Source organism: Panthera uncia, chromosome B4, assembly GCF_023721935.1.
Source record: "Panthera uncia isolate 11264 chromosome B4, Puncia_PCG_1.0, whole genome shotgun sequence".
Classification (NCBI taxonomy): Eukaryota; Metazoa; Chordata; class Mammalia; order Carnivora; family Felidae; genus Panthera; species Panthera uncia.
This window is the reverse complement of record NC_064809.1, coordinates 53,061,768-53,081,066: the sequence shown is the minus strand read 5'-3', so window position 1 is coordinate 53,081,066 and position 19,299 is coordinate 53,061,768. Positions and strand designations below refer to the sequence as shown.

The 19,299-nt window shown below is 41.6% G+C and overlaps 4 protein-coding genes across 4 annotated transcripts in view; all 4 read left to right on the top strand.

The window, feature by feature from the left end:
* Window positions 1-14,863, top strand: part of LOC125920139 (cationic amino acid transporter 3-like) — a 357,875-nt gene extending 343,012 nt beyond the window's left edge. The window contains exon 3 of the transcript XR_007456965.1: window positions 14,840-14,863. The gene's annotated coding sequence lies outside the window, so the exon portion shown is untranslated. The remainder of the gene's footprint in view (window positions 1-14,839) is intronic.
* LOC125920140 (cationic amino acid transporter 3-like) overlaps window positions 1-19,299 on the top strand; it is a 313,660-nt gene that overhangs the window by 117,242 nt on the left and 177,119 nt on the right. The window lies entirely within an intron of this gene.
* LOC125920151 (cytochrome c-like) lies at window positions 6,423-7,181 on the top strand. The gene has a single exon (XM_049627158.1). It carries the CDS (start codon window positions 6,645-6,647, stop codon window positions 6,960-6,962), a length of 318 nt encoding a protein of 105 aa, XP_049483115.1. The 5' UTR covers window positions 6,423-6,644; the 3' UTR covers window positions 6,963-7,181.
* Window positions 13,014-15,317, top strand: LOC125920138 (cationic amino acid transporter 3-like). Its single transcript, XM_049627136.1, has one exon. It carries the CDS (start codon window positions 13,235-13,237, stop codon window positions 15,011-15,013), a length of 1,779 nt encoding a protein of 592 aa, XP_049483093.1. The 5' UTR covers window positions 13,014-13,234; the 3' UTR covers window positions 15,014-15,317.

Sequence of the window (19,299 nt, the reverse complement as noted above, 5' to 3'; positions counted from 1 at the left end):
GTGATCAGGAAGAATGTATTTCAGGGCTTTATCCTGCTTCAAGGGCAGCAGGGTGAATCTTAGTGAGAGCTGAGGGCATCTCATTGTTCAGAGTTACCAATCTTATGGAGCAGGAGGGTGAACCAGAGAGTATGGCAGGAAGCTGGCCTTAGACATGCGATATTTGCAAACCATAGGAAGTTACTAGATACAGGTCTACTGTGGACAAGGTTCTAAATGTCTAAGTGATTTCATGTCATCTGAATTGAACTGAGGTCTAGGTTGGTGATCCCCAAATATCTGAAACCAATGAGTTCAGATGGAATTCTTTAGATTTGTTCCAAATTTTTATGCACTTTCCCTGAATAAGGTCAGGATCCTTAGAGGCTGCTTTGTCAATCCCCTTGTTTCTGGATATATTTGAGGTTTTCTTCCTTTTGAAACTAAAATAGAAAGGAAACCCTTTATCTTTTCTGTTGATCTTCCTGTACCAATATCATGTTCATAATGCCCATTATTCCTTATCTCAAGTTCATATCCCTTAATAACTTAAAAAAATAATGAAGAGATCCAAAAACAGACAAAGAGGTCTTACTGGTGCCTGATGTCCACGGGTGATTAATAAATACTAACTTTGTTTTAGGTGCTGTGAGCTCAGAGCTGGTCACAGACATGGGTCACAATGGGGAATCCTAATGCCCATTTTATATTTTCTACCAGATCAGGTCTCCTGTTTTCAACAACAACCAAGTCAGAATGATCACTCTGAAATAGCTGAAGTCCTATTGCAGCAACACTCTGCCATTTTAGCTCTGAAAGTGGTTAATCAAATTTTGGAATGATCAGCGAGCTGACATTTTTCTGGTACTGGTTCTTCTGGGTTAAGGATAAGAGGACGTTTCAGTTTCTGGCACACATTCCTAGTCTGCCTGATTGGCAGCCACATCTGGGGAGCAAATAGCCAGGTGAATTAGGAACCTTAAAAAATGTTTTGTTAAACTATAGTCATTAAACTGTGACCATCTGCATTCTAACCTCTTATGTTCCAGTTGGGGCTGTCCTTTGTAACAGATTATTCCTAACAGTATGTGCCAACAGACTGTTGTCTGGAAGACTTGGGTGATGGCTGAGGTTTGGGATCCCAAACTAGAGATATTTAGGTTGTCCAAGAAATTGTAACCATCTTCCTGCCATTGGGCTCTCATTTTAGAAAATGTCTGTTCTCCATCTTCCTTTACACAATGAGAGTCAAGGTTTCATTTTCTTCTCCAGCGCTCCCTAACTGCATGAATGTGGATTTATTTCATTTTAATAATGAGGTAATAACTACAAAAATTGGATAAAAGAATAGGATGATGAAAGAAGTCGTGGGAGGACAATTTATATTTGGCATCTAAAGACCTATTACCCTGTATTTCCACAAAAAGCCAAGTGAAAGGAGATGGGCTGAAGTTGTGGGTAGGAATTACAATTATCTGTAACATCATATCCCAGAACTATTGGAATAGCTACATGGATGCTTTGGAATCTTACTTGGAGTCTAAAAGCATAGTCTGGAGACCATTTGACCCTAGGTTAGGTTTGGAGTTTAGCAAGATAAGATTTAATTGTAGTTCTCAGATTTGATGGTCTCAGTACTTGCAGCTCTGGCTGATCAGTATCTATTTGTGAGGAAAGGGAAGAGATTAGCAGAAGGTAACCCTGGCACAGATAAAATAACTGGCTCAAATACTCCTTTAATAGTTATTCCCTGAAGTCTTGACTTTTTGTGGAGGTAGCATGCTGCATGCAGTAGAAAGATTATCATCTTTGAAATAATAAAGAACAAAATTCAAATTCCAGCTCTTCTTTGTACTGGCTATATGAGCCTGGGACTGTTGTCTAACCTCTCAGTCTGTAAAATGAAATAATGATACTTATTTAACTGGGATGTTATGGGGGTTAAATGAAATAGCATATGTAGATTACTTGCAGCTCAACAAATGTTGGTTCTCTTTGTCCCCCCTCAATGTATCCCCAAATTTTGGACATATACCTGGTACCCCTATTTGCCAGATCCCATTTTTCTCTGCCTCATGCCCATTCACGTGTTTCCCAATGCCTCTAGAGTTGAAGTCTAGGGCCCTGGCTTATTAGTCTGTGTTCATCCTACAAAATGACAGTAAGGATATGGAATTTTAAAAACCGTGCTAACATGAGCCATGGTTGTGGTTTTGTTCCAGTAATTTTTGCTGTTGAGTTTTGGTTGTAAATCAAAGCCAAGAGAGCTCTATCTTCCCACCCACTCCTCTCATCTAAAGTTCCTGATCTGGGGCTAGATCATTCAGGGTGGGATTCGATTCCAAACAAGTATAATGACAAGGTTGTTTATAAAGGACATTCAGGGAAAAAGAATCCATAACGTTTACTATGGGGACATTCTTGTTTTTCTTCTACCCTTTTAGTTTGAAAAATATCCAACTTACAGAATGTTGCAGGAATAGTATAATTAACACCCATTTATATTTTACCAAGGTTGAGCAATTATTAATATTTTGCCACATTTGTTTGCTATCTCCAGTGTGTGTGTGTGTGTGTGTGTGTGAATAAAATATGACCCATATTCAAAGTTTACTAAATGTCCAGTTTTTCTTTTTTTAAAAATTTTTTAACGTTTATTTATTTTTGAGACAGAGAGAGACAGAGCATGAACAGGGGAGGGGCGGAGAGAGAGGGAGACACAGAATCTGACAGAACTGTCAGCACAGAGCCCGACGCGGGGCTCGAACTCACGGACCGTGAGATCATGACCTGAGCCGAAGTCGGACGCTTAACCGACTGAGCCACCCAGGCGCCCCAAATGTCCAGTTTTTCTATAGCAGAATGTTTCTGCCTAATCCCTGTGCAGTCCAGCGTTCTGCATTGCATTTGATTGTCATGTCTTTTTATTCCCCTTTAATCTGCAACAGTTCCTCAGCCTGTCATTCCTGACATGGACAGTTTTGAACAGTACAGGTCAGTTTTATAACAAATCAATATTCTTTGGAAGGTTGCTTTGTACACTGATCATTTTTTATCATTAGATTCAGGTTACACAATTTATATAAGAACATTGTTGACAGCAATGAGTGCCACGTCGGCATGGGGCACATCTTCTTCTTCCCCATTGTGTTTGTAGCATCATGCACTAGGACTGACGTTTATAAGGTGCTTAATGTTTATTAAATGAATGAATGACCTAAGATGTTCACTGCCACTTAGGTCTATTATTTTGCTACTTGAGGGCTACTCCCATTTTTATTATACATGTTTGAAGTCTTAAAGATAACACAGGACCTCTGTAATGATCCCAGAGAGAAGGGAAATGAGATTGGGACTATGATGTGAGGCAATCTGTGGAGTCTCTTTACCCCAGAACTGGGTGGTGATCATAGTGTGCTGAGAGTGGAGGATGAGTAGATGGTCCTTAGCTGGGAAAACACAGCACACAGAAACTAGGAGTACATGGCATGTTTCCTTGCCAAGAGAAATTAGTTATTTACATTTCCAGATTTTACTATATTTCCCTCCCCTCACCCCCATTAGAATCCTAAGAATGCCATAGTGAAAACTGACTTCTGTCTCTCCTACTTTCCCATCTGGGACAACCCCATAATTCTCTCCTTCTCTACACTTCATCTCTCCACACACACAATTGTGTATTTTTTTAACATTTATAAATGGTGGTTGGGTGGCCATTCTTTCTTGATTTGTGTTAAGAAAACATATAACTTTTTGGATTTTCCATGTAGATATAGAAGCTTTCATCCCTGTTTCCTGGGGGGAAATGAGGTTATGACAGTTACTCTTTACTTTTCAGAAATGTGTATTCAGGCTTCCATTTGGGGCCCTTTCTCTCTCCAGCTCTGAGCATCTCAGACATTTCTGACAGTTCTTCCTGAGGCATCTGGGGCTTGGGACTGGATTCATAGATGTAATTCTTCAAGGCTTGCAGTGCCTGATTCACATGATTCCTACCCTCTTTCTGAGAGTCTACCTACCCTTATCTTTGCAGTCCTTATTTTCACCAGGTTACAGAAAGACATCTTTTTATCTTCATGTCAGCTCCTGATTATCCACAATAATGCTAGAGAATAACATTAAATAGTGAGTGATGCTAAAATGACTTTTGTTTGATTTATAAGTGATGGAGTCCTGTCTAGAGATAATCCAGAAAGTGAACAGCTTCAGTCAAGTCAATTCATCATGTTATTCTCCCATGCTGGTGAATGGAATTTCTTCTTTGGCATCTAGTCAGGGAGGCAGATGCAAGAACACAGCATGTTCAACCCTCATTTTGTTTCATACCCACAAGTTATCTATTGAGAGCTCTGCAAAACTTATTTTCATGCCTTGTTTAAAACTGAGAACCCAATATTTAACTCACAAAACCTTTTTAAAACTGAGAACCCAATACTTAGCTCACCAAACATTAAAATCAGTAGGCAACATGTAAAACTATCAGCTTTTCTAGGGTTTCCATCACACCCAAAGTAACAGCCAAAGTCTTCACGGTGACTCTCAGACCCTATGTGAAGGATCAGGCTTCCTGCTTCTCTCTTTGATCATCATCTCCTGCTTCCCCCTTACTTATTCTGTCCTGGCCCCACATGCCTCTTTGTTATTTCTCAAAAATAGGTGGTTTTCATGACGGAGATGTTGATATGACAGAGTAGTATAGGGACCCTGAGATTGTCTCATCCCTGAAACACTGCTATATCAGCATTAAACCATTTTGAACACCTAAGAAATTGATCTGAGGATTCACAGAACAATATAATTCTGCATAATTGGAGCCAGAGAACTTGCCAGGTATGTGGTATGGAGAAGTGATTTGGTAGAGAGAAAAGCTGCAGAGCCTTGGAGTGTAGGGAGCCATTTTCATGGAGAGAAGACAGAGAGAAAGGGGGAGAGTGAAGCACATCGGGATTGCACAAGTAAAGCACTCTCCCTGGAGGTAGCTGGAGAGAAAAAGTGAAAACACTCGCAAGGGACTGGACAAAAAATCTGTTCCCAGAAACCATTGACAGGGAAAAAGGAGAGGATTTCATTGCTGCCAGGATTCTATAAACAGTGGAGTGCAGAGTGTGAAGTTTCAGAGCTCAGTGCCTGGCGGTGCTGTGGTGAGGAAGTAGGATGAATTCCTTGGAGCAGGCAATGTGTTCTGAGGGGTGCCACATGAGAAGAAGTACTTCCCCTGATTACAGCGCATTTGATAGAGGTTATATGGCCTCCCCACTAGCAAAACTCCAGGCTGACCCCAGAGAGCAGCCATGTTTGCTGTGGTATCGGAACAAAGATGCCAAAGGACAGCAAAACTGCCCTCTGTGTGTTGCACAGGCTGTGTGTTGTGATTTGTCATAATCTCTGAACCTCTGCCACAGTGTAATTGCATTAATATTTTCTGAGACAAGCTGGCACCTGGACATTGCTGGGCAAGACCAATCTCCCAGAGAGTTGGCATGGGTCCAAGTGGAGTGGTCTCTGAAGTGTGGGGTTTTTGAAACACAGTTCCATCTCAGATAAAACTTTGGAGGAAGGTGCCACCTGGAAGACAGACAGTTTGGATACTGACAGGGAAGAGGTGGGGAGCAGATGAAAACCTGAGACAAAGGAGGGAGTTTACAGGTCGGTGAGGGCAAGGGGTTCCTGTGCCAGAGACTAGGGAGCTGGGTGAAGCCATTTTCACATCTAGCATGTGCATGTGCATGTGTGCACACACACAGATGACCCTAGTAAGCTAAGTAGTGCCACCAAGTGAAGAAGGAGCCCTCACACAAAGCCCCATCCACCTGTGCCCTCCAGGCACAGCCCCAGAAGACCAGCACAAACCCCTTCCACAGGCTTATTAGTCTGCAGACTATAGTGTGCTGCAAAGTTTCAGTTATAGAAGAAACTGGATGTAACTTCATTTAGGTTTCATTCTGTGTGCTGGATCCTTTGTTTATTTGTTAATTTTCTTCCATTTTTGGTTAGGTTGTTCTCCTTTTTCTTTCTTTATTTTCTTTTTCTTTCTTGTCTAAAGAAAGAGAAAATTCTTTTTATTGTTTTGTTGTTTTAACTTTTTAATTTTTATTCTATTTCATTTTCTTTATTTTATTCTACTTTATGGTTGAAAACTTTTTTATTTTTTTAACATTTTCCCTTTCTCTTTTTTTCTCTATTCTATCCAGCTTTTCTCAATAAGCATACCAAAACACACCTAATATCTAGCTTCCTTTATTTGATTTTTTTTGTTTTCATTTTTTAATTTTTATTAATCTTTTTCTTCCTCCACAATGAGAAGATGGAGGAATTCATGCCAAAACAAAGAATAGGAAGAAATGATGGCCAGGATTTAATCAACAGATATAAGTAAGATGTCTGAACTAGAATTTAAAACCACACTTACTGGAGAGAGTTAGACCTTCGGCTTGTGAGCAGGCACCTTCGCTTTGCGCACAACCAAAGAGCAGTGAGCGCAAAGCCGCAAAGGGAGGCTGAAGCAGGGGCAGGGGAACCTCAGCCATAGGGGCACACAATTGCCTTGGTGGGTATATGGGTGGGGCCGAGGTTAGTGCCCAGGTGCTGCAACTGGGGCCCACGCGGGTACAGCAGGCCTGGAAGTGAAGACCCCGGACTTCGGCCAGCCAGAACCCGATTTAAAAATGGGTGATGTTGAGAAGGGCAAGAAGATTTTTGTTCAGAAGTGTGCCCAGTGCCAAACTGTGGAAACGGGAGGCAAGCACAACACTGGGCAAAATCTCCATGGTTTATTTTGGCGAAAGACAGGTCAAGCCCCTGGATTTTCTTACATGGATGCCAACAAGAACAAAGGCATCACCTGGGGAGAGGAGACACTGATGGAGTATTTGGAAAATCCCAAGAAGTACATCCCTGGAACAAAAATGATCTTCACTGGCATTAAGAAGGCAGGGGAAAGAGCAGACTTGATAGCTTATCTCAAAAAAGCTACTAAGGAGTAATAGTTGGCCACTGCCTTATTTATTACAAAACAAAAAATGTCTCAGGACTTTTTTTTGTCTTTATCAAACTTCTAGTGAAGCAGCTGGTATCCAAATCTCTTTGAAGCGATTCAGAAGCCATAAGGCCAACTCCCTGATTGGCAGGAGTGTTAACATCCAACCACGGGAACCAGTGGAACTTACTGTTTTGGAAAAATGTTTTGAAAGGGAAAGGTGCAGAGTGAGGGCAGTGCCCTTCTTAGAGGAGTGTACACAATGACCTACAGGACAAAGAAGAGTGGATAGGGTTGGCTGGGAAAGCAAGAAGGCCTTAATTTAGTGGGTGGATATTGGATTTGACAGTGGTTCTTCTTGGGGACATGGGATTGAACTTTTGTTTTGGTGTTTGGAAGTTGCTTAGATACTGAGAGAAACCCAGGGAGGAGAGGGAGGAAAGGGGAAGGCTGGGGTATTATTTCATACAACCTGGCTTCATGTCCTCTGGTCCCTCTCTACAATTCTTTAAGCACCTCCCCTAAGGAAGCACCACCTTTGGGAGAGACAGTTTCCTAATTAAACGGAGATTCACAGACCCAGGGCCCTCATTAGGAATTGCTCTTGAAATAAATGATGGTGCATATTCTTTTTAAATTTTTTTAATGTTTATTTATTTTTGAGAGAGAGAGAGAGAGAGAATGCAAGCAGAGGAGGGGCAGAGAGAGAAGGAGACAGATTCTGAAGCAGGCTTCAGACTCTGAGCTGTGAACACAGAGCCCAATGTGAGACTCAAAATGAACAAACTGTGAGACCATGACCTGAGTTGAAGTCAGACGTTTAACGGACTGAGGCATCCAGGTGCCCCTTTTTAAAATTTTTTAATGTTTATGATAGTATATATTATAATCTCCTGTTTCCACCTGGGTTTGCCCTTTTCAATCTCTCTTTCTCTCTCTCTCTCAAAAAAAAAATCCTACTTATAGGAATCTCAAGATATGCTAGTCAATGAATACATCTATATACTCATTTTTTTCTGTCCTAAGTGCCTTGTATGGTTGTTTCCTAAAATTATGAGCAAATCCTAGTCCTGTGTAGTGAATATTGGGGCTGGAAGTGTGGAATTCAGAAGAGGAGGTATATGGATCCTGGTCCTGCCCTCTGAAAACTTTTAGGCAATAAAGGAATTTAAACAACACACCCAGGACACTAACATGCAGAAAGGGAAAGTTAGTTTCAACTGAGCATCAGGTTGGGCTGTAAGTGCTGGCAGGAAGGGGAGGATAGTTGGAGACGGGAATCAGTTTAGGAAAGTCTTTTTAGACATGGAACGGGGGAAATGTAAGATGAGGTTGAGAAGGGATAGTCCTGTCATAACTAGACAGGACTGAGGAGGGCATTCCTGGCAGGGCAGGTAACTTACCTAGGCCAAAGGCTCATTCCAGGAACAGTAAACAAGGATGTGAGGAGCTGAGTTAGGAAGGAGGTGATGGACCTGAGGGTAGGGGGAGAATTAATGTGGGGCTCTGACAGCTGTGTCAGAGAGTCTGGACTGAATATAAGCTAATTGGAATAATCACAGGTTATTGCACGGAGAAAGAGCATTTCTGATCATGGTATTTGAGGCTGATGTTTCTCTGTTGTTATAAACTGAATTTGTGGTAGGCTTTCTCAGGATTCCCAGTCATGGATTTGCTTTCCTGTCTATAAGTTTGCTTGTTCATCTCTTGTTCTGTCTGCTTCTGTTGGAATCATAAAATATTATTATTTAGTTCCCAGATGTTTTGTTCTTTGGGATGCTTCTCTGGTATTTACATACTTTATTGTAGCCCTCTTTCCCTCATCTTCAGTAAAAGTGGGAAGAGCACAAAGACCACCCTGCACAACACAGTTGAGGGAAACAAATGATCAAAAGCCTTACCCCTCTCTCACCCTGCCATTCAGATGGTCCTCCTCTGGGATTCTGACTCATGGTCCATGGATAGACTTCAGGAGAGTGCAGAACATTTTTTTGAGGTGGTCAACCTCAGAAGGGTGTGCGATTCAACAAATGTTAAGAATCACTGTTGTGTCTTTGTTGGGAGGTAGGTGGCTGGAGACAGCTCCCCAGACGGAGAAATGTGGTACAAGCATCCAGAAACAGTTAAAGGAGCTGGAGGAGAAAGAGGAATTGGGGAAAAGGAAATGGGTTCAGAGGTAACTGGTAGGAAGGGTGTCCCATCGTTCCTTGTTCTCCACCCTCTTTCTAGCAGGTATTTCTTCTCTGTGTTCTCCAAGTCCTGGCAATTACACGATTCCAGTTCCTTCAATTTAAATCTACTGAGTTCCTGCCATTTATTAGGCAATGAACTAGGTCCTCTCACAACATCACCTCATGCAATTCCTTTGTTGAACCTGAAGTACAGAGTGGAGTCCACCCTCCCTCAGTCGTGGACTGTTAGCACCATCACTTCCTGTTAGGTCCTATATAAATGCATTTTTCCCCTTTCATTCTTATCTCTATTCTTATTTCTCCTCCTCACTGGAGGCACTTGCTTTAGTGTATTTAGCAAATACTCTTTCAATCCATTGTCTATATGTATATTTAGAAGCATTCATCCACTCAACAACTACACAGTGCCAACTATATGTCAGACACAGCTGTAGGTACAGGGAATACAGCCAGGAGAAAAGAAAAAGTCCTGCTTTAATAGAACTTACTTTCTTTTGGAGTGAAACAAATCATGAACAAATGAGTAAGTAAAACATATACTACCTTAAATATTAAGTGCTATGGAAAAAAAGGGTGGTGAATAAGGTATGTTGTGGGTGGCTAGGAGTGGAGTGACTAATGAAGGCTGTGCTACAAATGTACTTTTTCACAAAATGCAGTTAAGGGAGCAACTATCCAAATATCTAGGTTAGAAGTGGTACAGTTATAGGGGACATCAAGTACCAAGGGTCTGAGTTAGGGCCTGCCTGGTATATTAGGAGGCTAGTGGCTAGAGAAAAAATGAGTGGGAGAAGAGAGAAACAGAATACTGAGAGGTAGCTGGGTCAGTGACAAATACTGGAGGATTTTGCAGGCCATTGTAAATGCAGATATTGGCTTCTACTCTGAATAAAAAGGGAAACAGTGGAAGGTTTTGAGCACAAGAATTATGTGACATTTTTAACAGATATATGTGTATCCTTGATCAACATACAATATTTTTTGGGCTGTTTTTGTTTGTTTTGTTTCATTTTAAAGTTTATTTATTTTTGAGATAGATACAGAGCAAGTGCAAGAGGGGCAGAGAGAGAGAGGGAAATAGAGAATCCCAAGCAGACTCCACGTTGTCAGTGCGGAGCCTGACTTGGGGTTCAAACCCAAGAATCGTGAGATCATGACCGGAACCAAAATCAGGAGTCATATACTTAACCTACTGAGACACCCAGGAAACCCATGGCTGTTTTTTTTAATGTACATAAATGGCATTGTGCCTTACACCTCATCCCCCTTTTACTTTTCCTACCTAACATTGTTTCTGAGATCTACCCAAGTTGCTGTCTGTAAATTTACTTATTTCTCTGACCTGCTGTATAATATTTTATTATGCATATAGGACACATTTTACTTATATATTCCTCTAGTAACAGACTCTTGCATAGCTTCCAACTTCCAGCTACCACAAATAGTCCTGTGATGAATGTGCTCATATGGGTCTCCTTATGAACTTGGGAGTTTCCTTTAAGTGACTACCTCAGAGAGGGATTGTGCGGTGGGAGGATGTGTGCATTCTTAATTCCAAGGTTGTACTTCAGGTTGTACTTCAGGATGGTGGGCCCAGTTATACTCCCACCAACAGTGAATGATAGTTTGTATTTTCTCATCAGATTCCCATGTTGATCCAGTAAGGGAGGTCAAGTAAGGTTCCTGGAACTGAAGCTTAAATAGATTAGACAAATCACCCTGGTTTATATAGACAAGCAGAAGAGCCAGGGCTGAAATCCAAAATTTCTGACATAATGTTCCTTGTTCTTGCCACTATAGCACCCAGCACTGCCTCTTCCAGAAATAATATGAAGCATCTGTAGACAAAGATATTGTTCTAATATTAATCATAATAATTATATTATATAAATATATTATAATTATCATAATATATGTTATAATATTCTATATCACAATTATTCTAATTGTGTAATAATACTTATTATTATAATTGTATTTGAACTTTGCATCTTTTGATGCCTGGTCTAATTCAGTAAGCCTAGGACCCCCATGTGCTTAGCACTAACATCTATGCCGGTGTCTAATTAAGTTTCAAGGCAAAGTATATGGAATAAAACTGTTTTCATTATCTCAGGAGGACCAGCTAACAGACTTGAGTTTTAGTGGATGATTTCAAGGTTAGACATTTATAAAGACTAATTGATTTTAAAGTTTGGGCATTTGGGTCAGATTTTAATATTAAACAGGTAGAGTATATTAAGTATATATTGTTTGTTAGAAACTGAGCTAAGTACTACTTTACAGGTATTGTTTCACTTACTCCACACAACAACCCTATGAAGTATTACTTTTGTTCCCTTTTGACTTGTGGAAACTAAAGTTCTGAGGGCTGAACAAATTTGTCTAGAGTCACCCAGTATGTGGTAGAGTTGTGATTTGAACCTGAACCATCTACCTGCAGAGCCTTTACTCCTAACTACCAAACTGTGCTTGCTTATTGTGAAAAGAAAGCTCTTAGAATCTCTTCCCTTTGAAATTGAGGACAATTTCTTATCAGTTGGGTAGTTTAGAGCAGTCATGGGAAGTATGGGGCTAGTTGGACAAGAATCTCCAGAGGGAGAGGATGTTTGAAAATGTGCGCAAGTATCTTCATTATGCCTCCCTCTGTTCCCTGAAGTGAGAACGTCTGCCTTAGGATATCCCACCTAGATTATAGGGCCTGGGTGTGATGCCTTCCAAAAAGTAAGAATTCTCTAATTGAGTGTTGGTGGTTGGCTGTGTAGAACTCAAGGCAACCTGATCTTTTTTAAACAAGTGTCCTCGGGGCGCCTGGGTGGCGCAGTCGGTTAAGCGTCAGACTTCAGCCGGGTCACGATCTCGCGGTCCGTGAGTTCGAGCCCCGCGTCAGGCCCTGGGCTGATGGCTCGGAGCCTGGAGCCTGTTTCCGATTCTGTGTAGTACATTTTGCCTGATTGCTTCATGAAAGCACCTTTATATCTCTTCTCCCTTCTTAGAAATGGATTGTTGGTTGGCTACTGCACCTATCTCTCCAATGTTTCCTTACTAAACAGCCTGCTCCTCTCCTTTTTGGAAGTAGTTATGAAGGTCTTGCCCCTTTCTCCCTCTTCCTCTCTTCTCACAACACCCTGTGGGCCTAGGTGGGTAAAGGGAAGGGTTTGGACTATATACCCTTTGTCATCACTGCAGTTAAGTGGAAGATGCAGAGTGAGGAGGAAGGGGGACAAAGTGACATCTGACTTTGGCTAGCTGATTTTTGGGCTAAAGATTTTAAGACTGGGAGACCAATGGGGGCACCTGGGTGGCTCAGTAGGCTAAGCATCAGACTTCAGCTCAGGTTATAATCTCATGGCTTGTGAGTTCAAGCCCCACATCAGGTTCTCTGCTGTCAGCACAGAGCCTACTAAGTTCCTGTCTCCCTCTCTCTCTCTCTGTCCCTTTGCATTTGGTGCTTTTTTTGTCTCAAAAATAAAACCATCAAAAAAAAAATACTGGGGGGGGCAATATTTTTAATTTAAACTCAGGTGATATTTGAAAATATAGTTATGTAATTGCAATCAGGCCCTCTAGTCAATGAATTAATGTGCCATAATTCATGCTCAAGCATGGCCCAAACATCCCACATGTGAATTGTTGCACAATAAATTCATGCCATCTTGTGTCTTATAGCTTAATTAGTACATGAAGCTACATGATATGTACCCAAATTTAAATATGTCATGTAGTTCATTAAAAAGCAGAATGTTGGGAAGTACTTGGCACTTTTCTGGGGGAAAGCAAGGTTGGTTTTTCTGTGATGTCCTTTAGTGTCAGTTTCTGTGATATTGGGCTTCTACAGGTAACCTGAGACTTCTAAGCGTTGGTTGAACACCATTGTTCAGTAAATACTTATTGTTTACTTAGGCATTATGGAAGAATAACACATATAAGATGAAATACGAAGCATCAGCTTTCAAGCCTGAGCAATAGAACTCAGCAGTGACAACCCAACTTGGCTTAACTGAGACTCAGTGAACCCAGCTCCAGACTCTCGGCTCTCCACACTTCCTGCAGCTCTCTGATCCTAGAATCTTCAACTCCAGCTACAATGCTGAGTCAGGCACTTTTCAGATTTGGTCAAAAGCTGCTACGCAGACGTCAGCTGGAACATTTGGTGACTGAGGATGTCCCATGCAGAAGACTGAACACTCTGGATTTAGTGGCCCTGGGTGTGTGCTCTACAGTGGGTGCAGTTATATATGTCATAGCTGGTGAAGTGGCTAGAGATAAAGCCGGACCATCCATTGTGATCTGCTTTTTGGTGGCCGGCCTAACTTCTGTGCTGACGGGGCTGTGCTATGCAGAGTTTGGTGCCCGTGTTCCCCATTCTGGCTCTGCATATCTCTACAGCTATGTCACTATAGGTGAACTCTGGGCTTTCATCACTGGCTGGAACCTCATCTTTTCCTATGTTGCTGGTACATCCATTGTGGTCTTTGCCTGGAGCTTAGCTTTTGACAACCTGTTTGGGAACCAGATCTCTCAGACCCTGCATGAAAACATCTTACTGCATGTTCCCCAGGTCCTTGCAGAAATTCTAGGCTTCTGTGTTGTGGCCCTTGTGTTGTTGCTTATCGGATTGCTGACTCTGAGGGCTAGAGAGTCAGGACTGTTTACCAAAGTAGTCACATTGGTGAGCCTTTTAGTTCTCAGTTTTGTCATCATCTCTGGTTTCATTAAGGGGGACCTGCACAACTGGAAGCTCACAGAAGAGGACTACGTAAAGGCTGGACTCAATGACACCTCAAGCTTGGGGCCTCTGGGCACTGGAGGATTTGTGCCTTTTGGCCTCAATGGGATTCTCCATGGAGCAGCTACCTGTCTGTATGCATTTATAGGTTTTGACAACATTGTTACCAGAGTTGAAGAAGCCCAGAACCCCCAGCGTTCCATCCCTATGGGCATTGTGATTTCACTGTTCATCAGCACTTTGATGTATTTTGGTGTCTCTTCAGCACTTACACTTATGGTTCCTTACTACCAGCTTCAACCTGGGACCCCCTTGCCTGAGGTATTTCACCATATTGGCTGGGCCCCTGCCTACTATGTTGTAGCTTTTGGATTTTTCTGTAGTCTTTCTGCCAGCCTCTTGGGCTATATGTTCCCCATACGTCAGCTGATATACATGATGGCAAAGGATGGCCTCCTGTTCTCTGTCCTTGCCAGGATCCAAACTGGCACATACATCCCCATAATGGCCACTGTGATCTTTGGCATTATCGCAGCAATCATGGCATTCTTCTTTGGACTCACTGATCTTCTGGACTTCATGTCAATTGGGACACGGCTAGCTTACTCCCTGGTGGCCTTTTGTGTTCTCATCCTCAGGTATCAGCCTGAGGTGAAGAAAGGGGGAAATGAAGCAGACGTGCAGGATGAGAGTGGACCTGCAGAAGAGAAGCTGACTCTACAGGGGCTACTTTTTCCAGGCAGCTCCACCCCCACTCCACTCTCTGGCCGGGTTGTCTATGTTTGCTCCTCACTGCTTGCTCTGCTGCTTACTCTTCTTTGCCTGGTGCTGGCCCAGTGGCCAGTTCTGCATTCTGGAGCTGCAGTGTGGATTTCATTGGTTGTGCTGCTCCTGGTGCTCATCACTGGGATCACTGGGGTCATCTGGAGACAGCCGCAGAGCTCCAGTCCCCTTCCCTTTAAGGTCCCTGCTCTGCCTCTCCTCCCACTACTGAGTGTCTTTGTGAATGTTTACCTTATGATGCGGATGACAGCTGGCACCTGGGCCCCAATTGGTTTCTGGATGCTGATTGGGTTTGCTATCTACTTTAGCTATGGGATCCAATACAGCCTGGTTGCTGAATCCCACTTAAGTTAGCGCTACACTGTAGAACTTGAACTCAGGAATGCAGTACATATTTGTTTTGACATCATCACACTTGAATGCAGTCCGGTCCCCTGCACAATAATGGTGAATACTTTTGGGCACATGGAAAGCTAGGCCTCCCATGGCATGTTGTTTGGGGGAACATGAATAGAGTTGTGTATTTATTGTGGAGCAAAGAATATGTCTTTACATTTCCTCCCCCCCTTTGTTTTTACTTGTTTCATTATCAGTTGCATCCATAATTGCTTACCGGCTTTAAAAAATATTATTAAAATAAACTAGAAAAGGTGTTTTTGTTTTCCTTGGATAAATATCCAGTTGTTGAAATAGTGTATTTATGGTAGTTCTATTTTACTTTTTTGGGGAACTTCAATACTCTTTTCCACAGTGGCTGCACCAATTTACGTTCCCAATAACAGTGTACAAGTGTTCCTTTTTCTCCACTTCCTCTCCAACACTTTTTATTTGTATTTTGATTTTAGCCATTCTGACAGGTATAAAGTGATATTTCATTGTAGTTTTAATTTACATTTCCCTGATGATTAGTGATGCTGAGCATATTTTCATATGTCTGTTGGCCATCTGTTTGTCTTCTTTCCAAAAATTTCTATTTAATTCTTCTGCCCATTTTAAAATTGGCCTGTGTGTGTGTGTGTGCATGTATGTATATGTACAAATACAAACAACGGGATACTACTTAGCCATAAAAAAAACATGAAATCTTGCCATTTGTAACAACATGAATGGACATACAGTATACAAGTGTAAGTGAAATGTTAGTCTGAGAAAGACAAATGCTATATGATTTAACTTATATATGGAATTTAAGATATAAAACAAACAAACAGACAAAAAAGAGAGACAAGCAAATAAAAAAAAATCCAAGACTCTTAAACACAATGAACAAACTGGTGGTTGCCAAAGTGGAGGTGGGTAGGAAAATGGGTGAAATATATAAAGGGAATTAAGAGTGCGCTTATCTTGATGCTCCTGAGAAATGTGTGGAAGTGTTGGATCATTATATAGTACACCTAGAGTAATATAATGACACCGTATCTTAACTATTCTTCAATAAGAAAGAGAAAAAGATGAAATAAAAAGATGAAATATGAACTGTGCCCTTAAGGAGCTTATATTCTAGTACAGGAGGGAAAGCATAGCTGTAACACAAAAGAGTGTGGTATCCTAAGTAATATACAAATAAAGTGCCTTGGGAATTCAGAGTGGAGATTGATCTTTTGTGGCTGGCACCGTGGTGAGGTTTGGTGAAATCAGAAGACTTTGTAGAGGAATGGCATTTAAATTGGCTCTCTCCAAGAAAAGATAGGATTTTGCTACATGTGGGCAGCAGGGAGAGATTGTAGACACAGAGAACAACACTAGGAAAAGCCCAGAAAAATTAAGCAGTATTTAGAACACACTGAACAGGCTGTTAGCTTGAGCCTTGCTATGAAGGGGTGGGGGGGCAACAGAACACACACAGGTGGATTGGAGCCAGAGCTTTCCTCTGAGAAGAAAGGATTTTGGCTGTGAACCCACTACATATGCTGAAAACCCATGGTGTTGGTTCATCTACTTGACAATATCTGTATTCTTGGACTTTAAATTTCTGTACTATTGTCTGCTTTGGTCCACCTGCTCAGAAAGTGCAGAGCTGAGACCCAAGTATCCTGGGTTCTGGTCTTGTTTCTACCACTAGCCTAGCATGTGACCTTGAGCAAGCTGCTCAGTGCCCTCAATACTCTGCTTATTTATCTGTAATATGAGAGGTCAATTTTTTTTTTACTTAAAAAAATCTAGGATTTCCTCTGGTTATTCTGTCCTGTTATTCTCTCAGCCAGGTCTCTCTACTGAATGCAATCTGAACCTACATCCTGCCCACTTTTCACTACAGCCCATTGTTGAAGCTACAAATGTCCAATAAATAACACCCCATTTCCCTCTCCTATGTTTGGAACCAATTGATAATCAAGACAGAGACAGATGATCAAACCATCAGCTTTAAATCTGCAGCCTAATTGGCTTGCCAATCGCACATCACTAAATTAGATAGACTTATTCCTCATCACAAGTTGTGCTGAGCACCCCCTGCCTCCCATCACAGGAGAGAGCCTGATTTTTCTTAAATTTTCTCCTGTATGAGCAAGTTGGAATACATGTGTCCTGTGAGCAGATTGGTTCTGGATAAAAAAAGGAGTCCTCCAAAAACGTGGAAGCCCTTGAAGCGAGCATGTCTCTTTGACTCACTAATTAAAGTCACAGTAAAGAGTGGGTGTAGGAAGGACTGGATTAGTACTGGATTAGTACTCTGCTCAGTGGTGCTCAAACTTTATTGGGTGCCACCTCCCTTGGAGGACTTGTGGAAACACAGATTGCTGAACCCTGCCCCCATCATTTGGAATTCAGTAACTCTGGGTGGGGTCCAGAGCTTGTCCTTCAATCAAGTTCCCAGGTAAGGCTGAGGCTGCTGGTCCAGGGACCCCACTTTAAAAACCAAAGCTCCAATTGAAGGCCCTCCACAGGTAAAAATTAAAGGAGGGAAATGAAAGGGCCCTTGTAACACTTGCCTGCTTGCTTTCTTCTTTCTTTCTTTCTTTCTTTCTTCTTTCTTTCTTTCTTCTTTCTTTCTTTCTTTCTTTCTTTCTTTCTTTCTTCTTCTTTCATGTTTATTTTTGAGAGAGAAAGACACAGAGCATGAGCGGGGAAAGGGGCAGAGAGACAGGGAGACAAAGAATCCAAAGCAGGCTCCAGGCTCTGTGCCCAACTTGGGGCTTGAACTCACAAACCACAAGATTATGACCTGAGTCAAATTCGGATGCTTAACCGATTGAACCACCCAGGCACCCTATCACTTGCCTTCTTTAAATGAAAGATTTAGATTAAAATATCATGGTTAATCCTTTCACAGTGGGGAAATCAGTGAATCATTTAACAATATATATGTATATCAAATCACCACAATGTATACTTTAAATATCTTTCAATTTTATATGGCAAGTGTACCTCAATAAAGCTGAAATTAAAAAAAATACTACAGTTATTTGTATATTTTTTCATTCTGTTTCCTGATTATAGACTATATGTAAGGAGTATATCTTGTTCATTCCCCCAGAGCATCTACATGGGGGCCAGGCACATAATGAGCATTTAATAAATTCATGTTAAATTGAATTGAGCCTTACACATTTTCTTTTTTTGGAACAGAAAATTCTCCTTCCTTTCAGGCTAGCACTGTGCTACTTACTTCTTTAAAATTATCTTCTGGGAGGGGTGCCTGAGTGGCTCAGTTGGTTAAGCTTATGACTTCAGCTCAGGTCCTGATCTCAGGGTTTGTTCCAGCCCCATGTCAGGCTCTGTGCCAACAGCTCAGAGCCTGGAGCCTCCTTTGGTTTCTGTGTCTCCATCTCTCTATGCCCTCCCCTGCTCATGCTCTGTCTCTCTCTCTCTCTAAAAAATAAACATTTAAAATAAATAAATAAATAAATAAATAAATAAAATTATCTTCTGGGAGACTTCCTTGGCAAACAGCATTTCTCTCCATCTGGAACTATATCTAGAAATGTATCTAGATCTGCATCCAGCTTCTAGACCTGTTCCCAGGCACTTGTAGTTTTGCCTTTGGGGCTATTTCTGAGTTTGGTGATTATACTGTCTCTTCTGTCACAGTGGAATCTTGCACAGGGCAAGGAATATTTTCTCCCCTTTCTCTAGACCCAACAGTAAGAACAGTGTTGTTCATTCAAAGAGCAATAAGGAAAGTACAGCTCTGGGGCAGGAGAATGCCTGAAACGTGCTCCACTGGTCCCAGTCCATCTATTCCCAAGGGATCTGGGGTGGGGCCAGAAGTAGTGAAATTGGCAGAAGGCCCAACTAGCTCTAGCTGCCTCCAGGGGATCCCTGAAGATGAGACTGGGTCCAGTGTGGGCATAACAGGCTTTCTTGAAGGAGAGATTTATGGTTGGCATAGGAAGGCCAGTTTTTATCTATTGTATTTATGTATGGGGCCTGCCCTGGGAGTGAGGAATAAGAAACTAATTTCTTACTTTAGAATTTCTCATTTTCTCAACCGAGTAGGTGATTCCAGGGAAGCCTGCTAGAGGCAGGATTACCATATACTTACCAACTCCTTTACATGCTTTTTTGTTTGTTTGTTTGTTTGTTTGTCTGTTAATTTTCTGGGTTTTTTAATTTACTTTTTTATTTTTTTAAATTTACATGCTTTTTTGAGACTGGTGCAAAAATATTGTGAGAAAATCTAAGATTATTTAGGAAGAGAG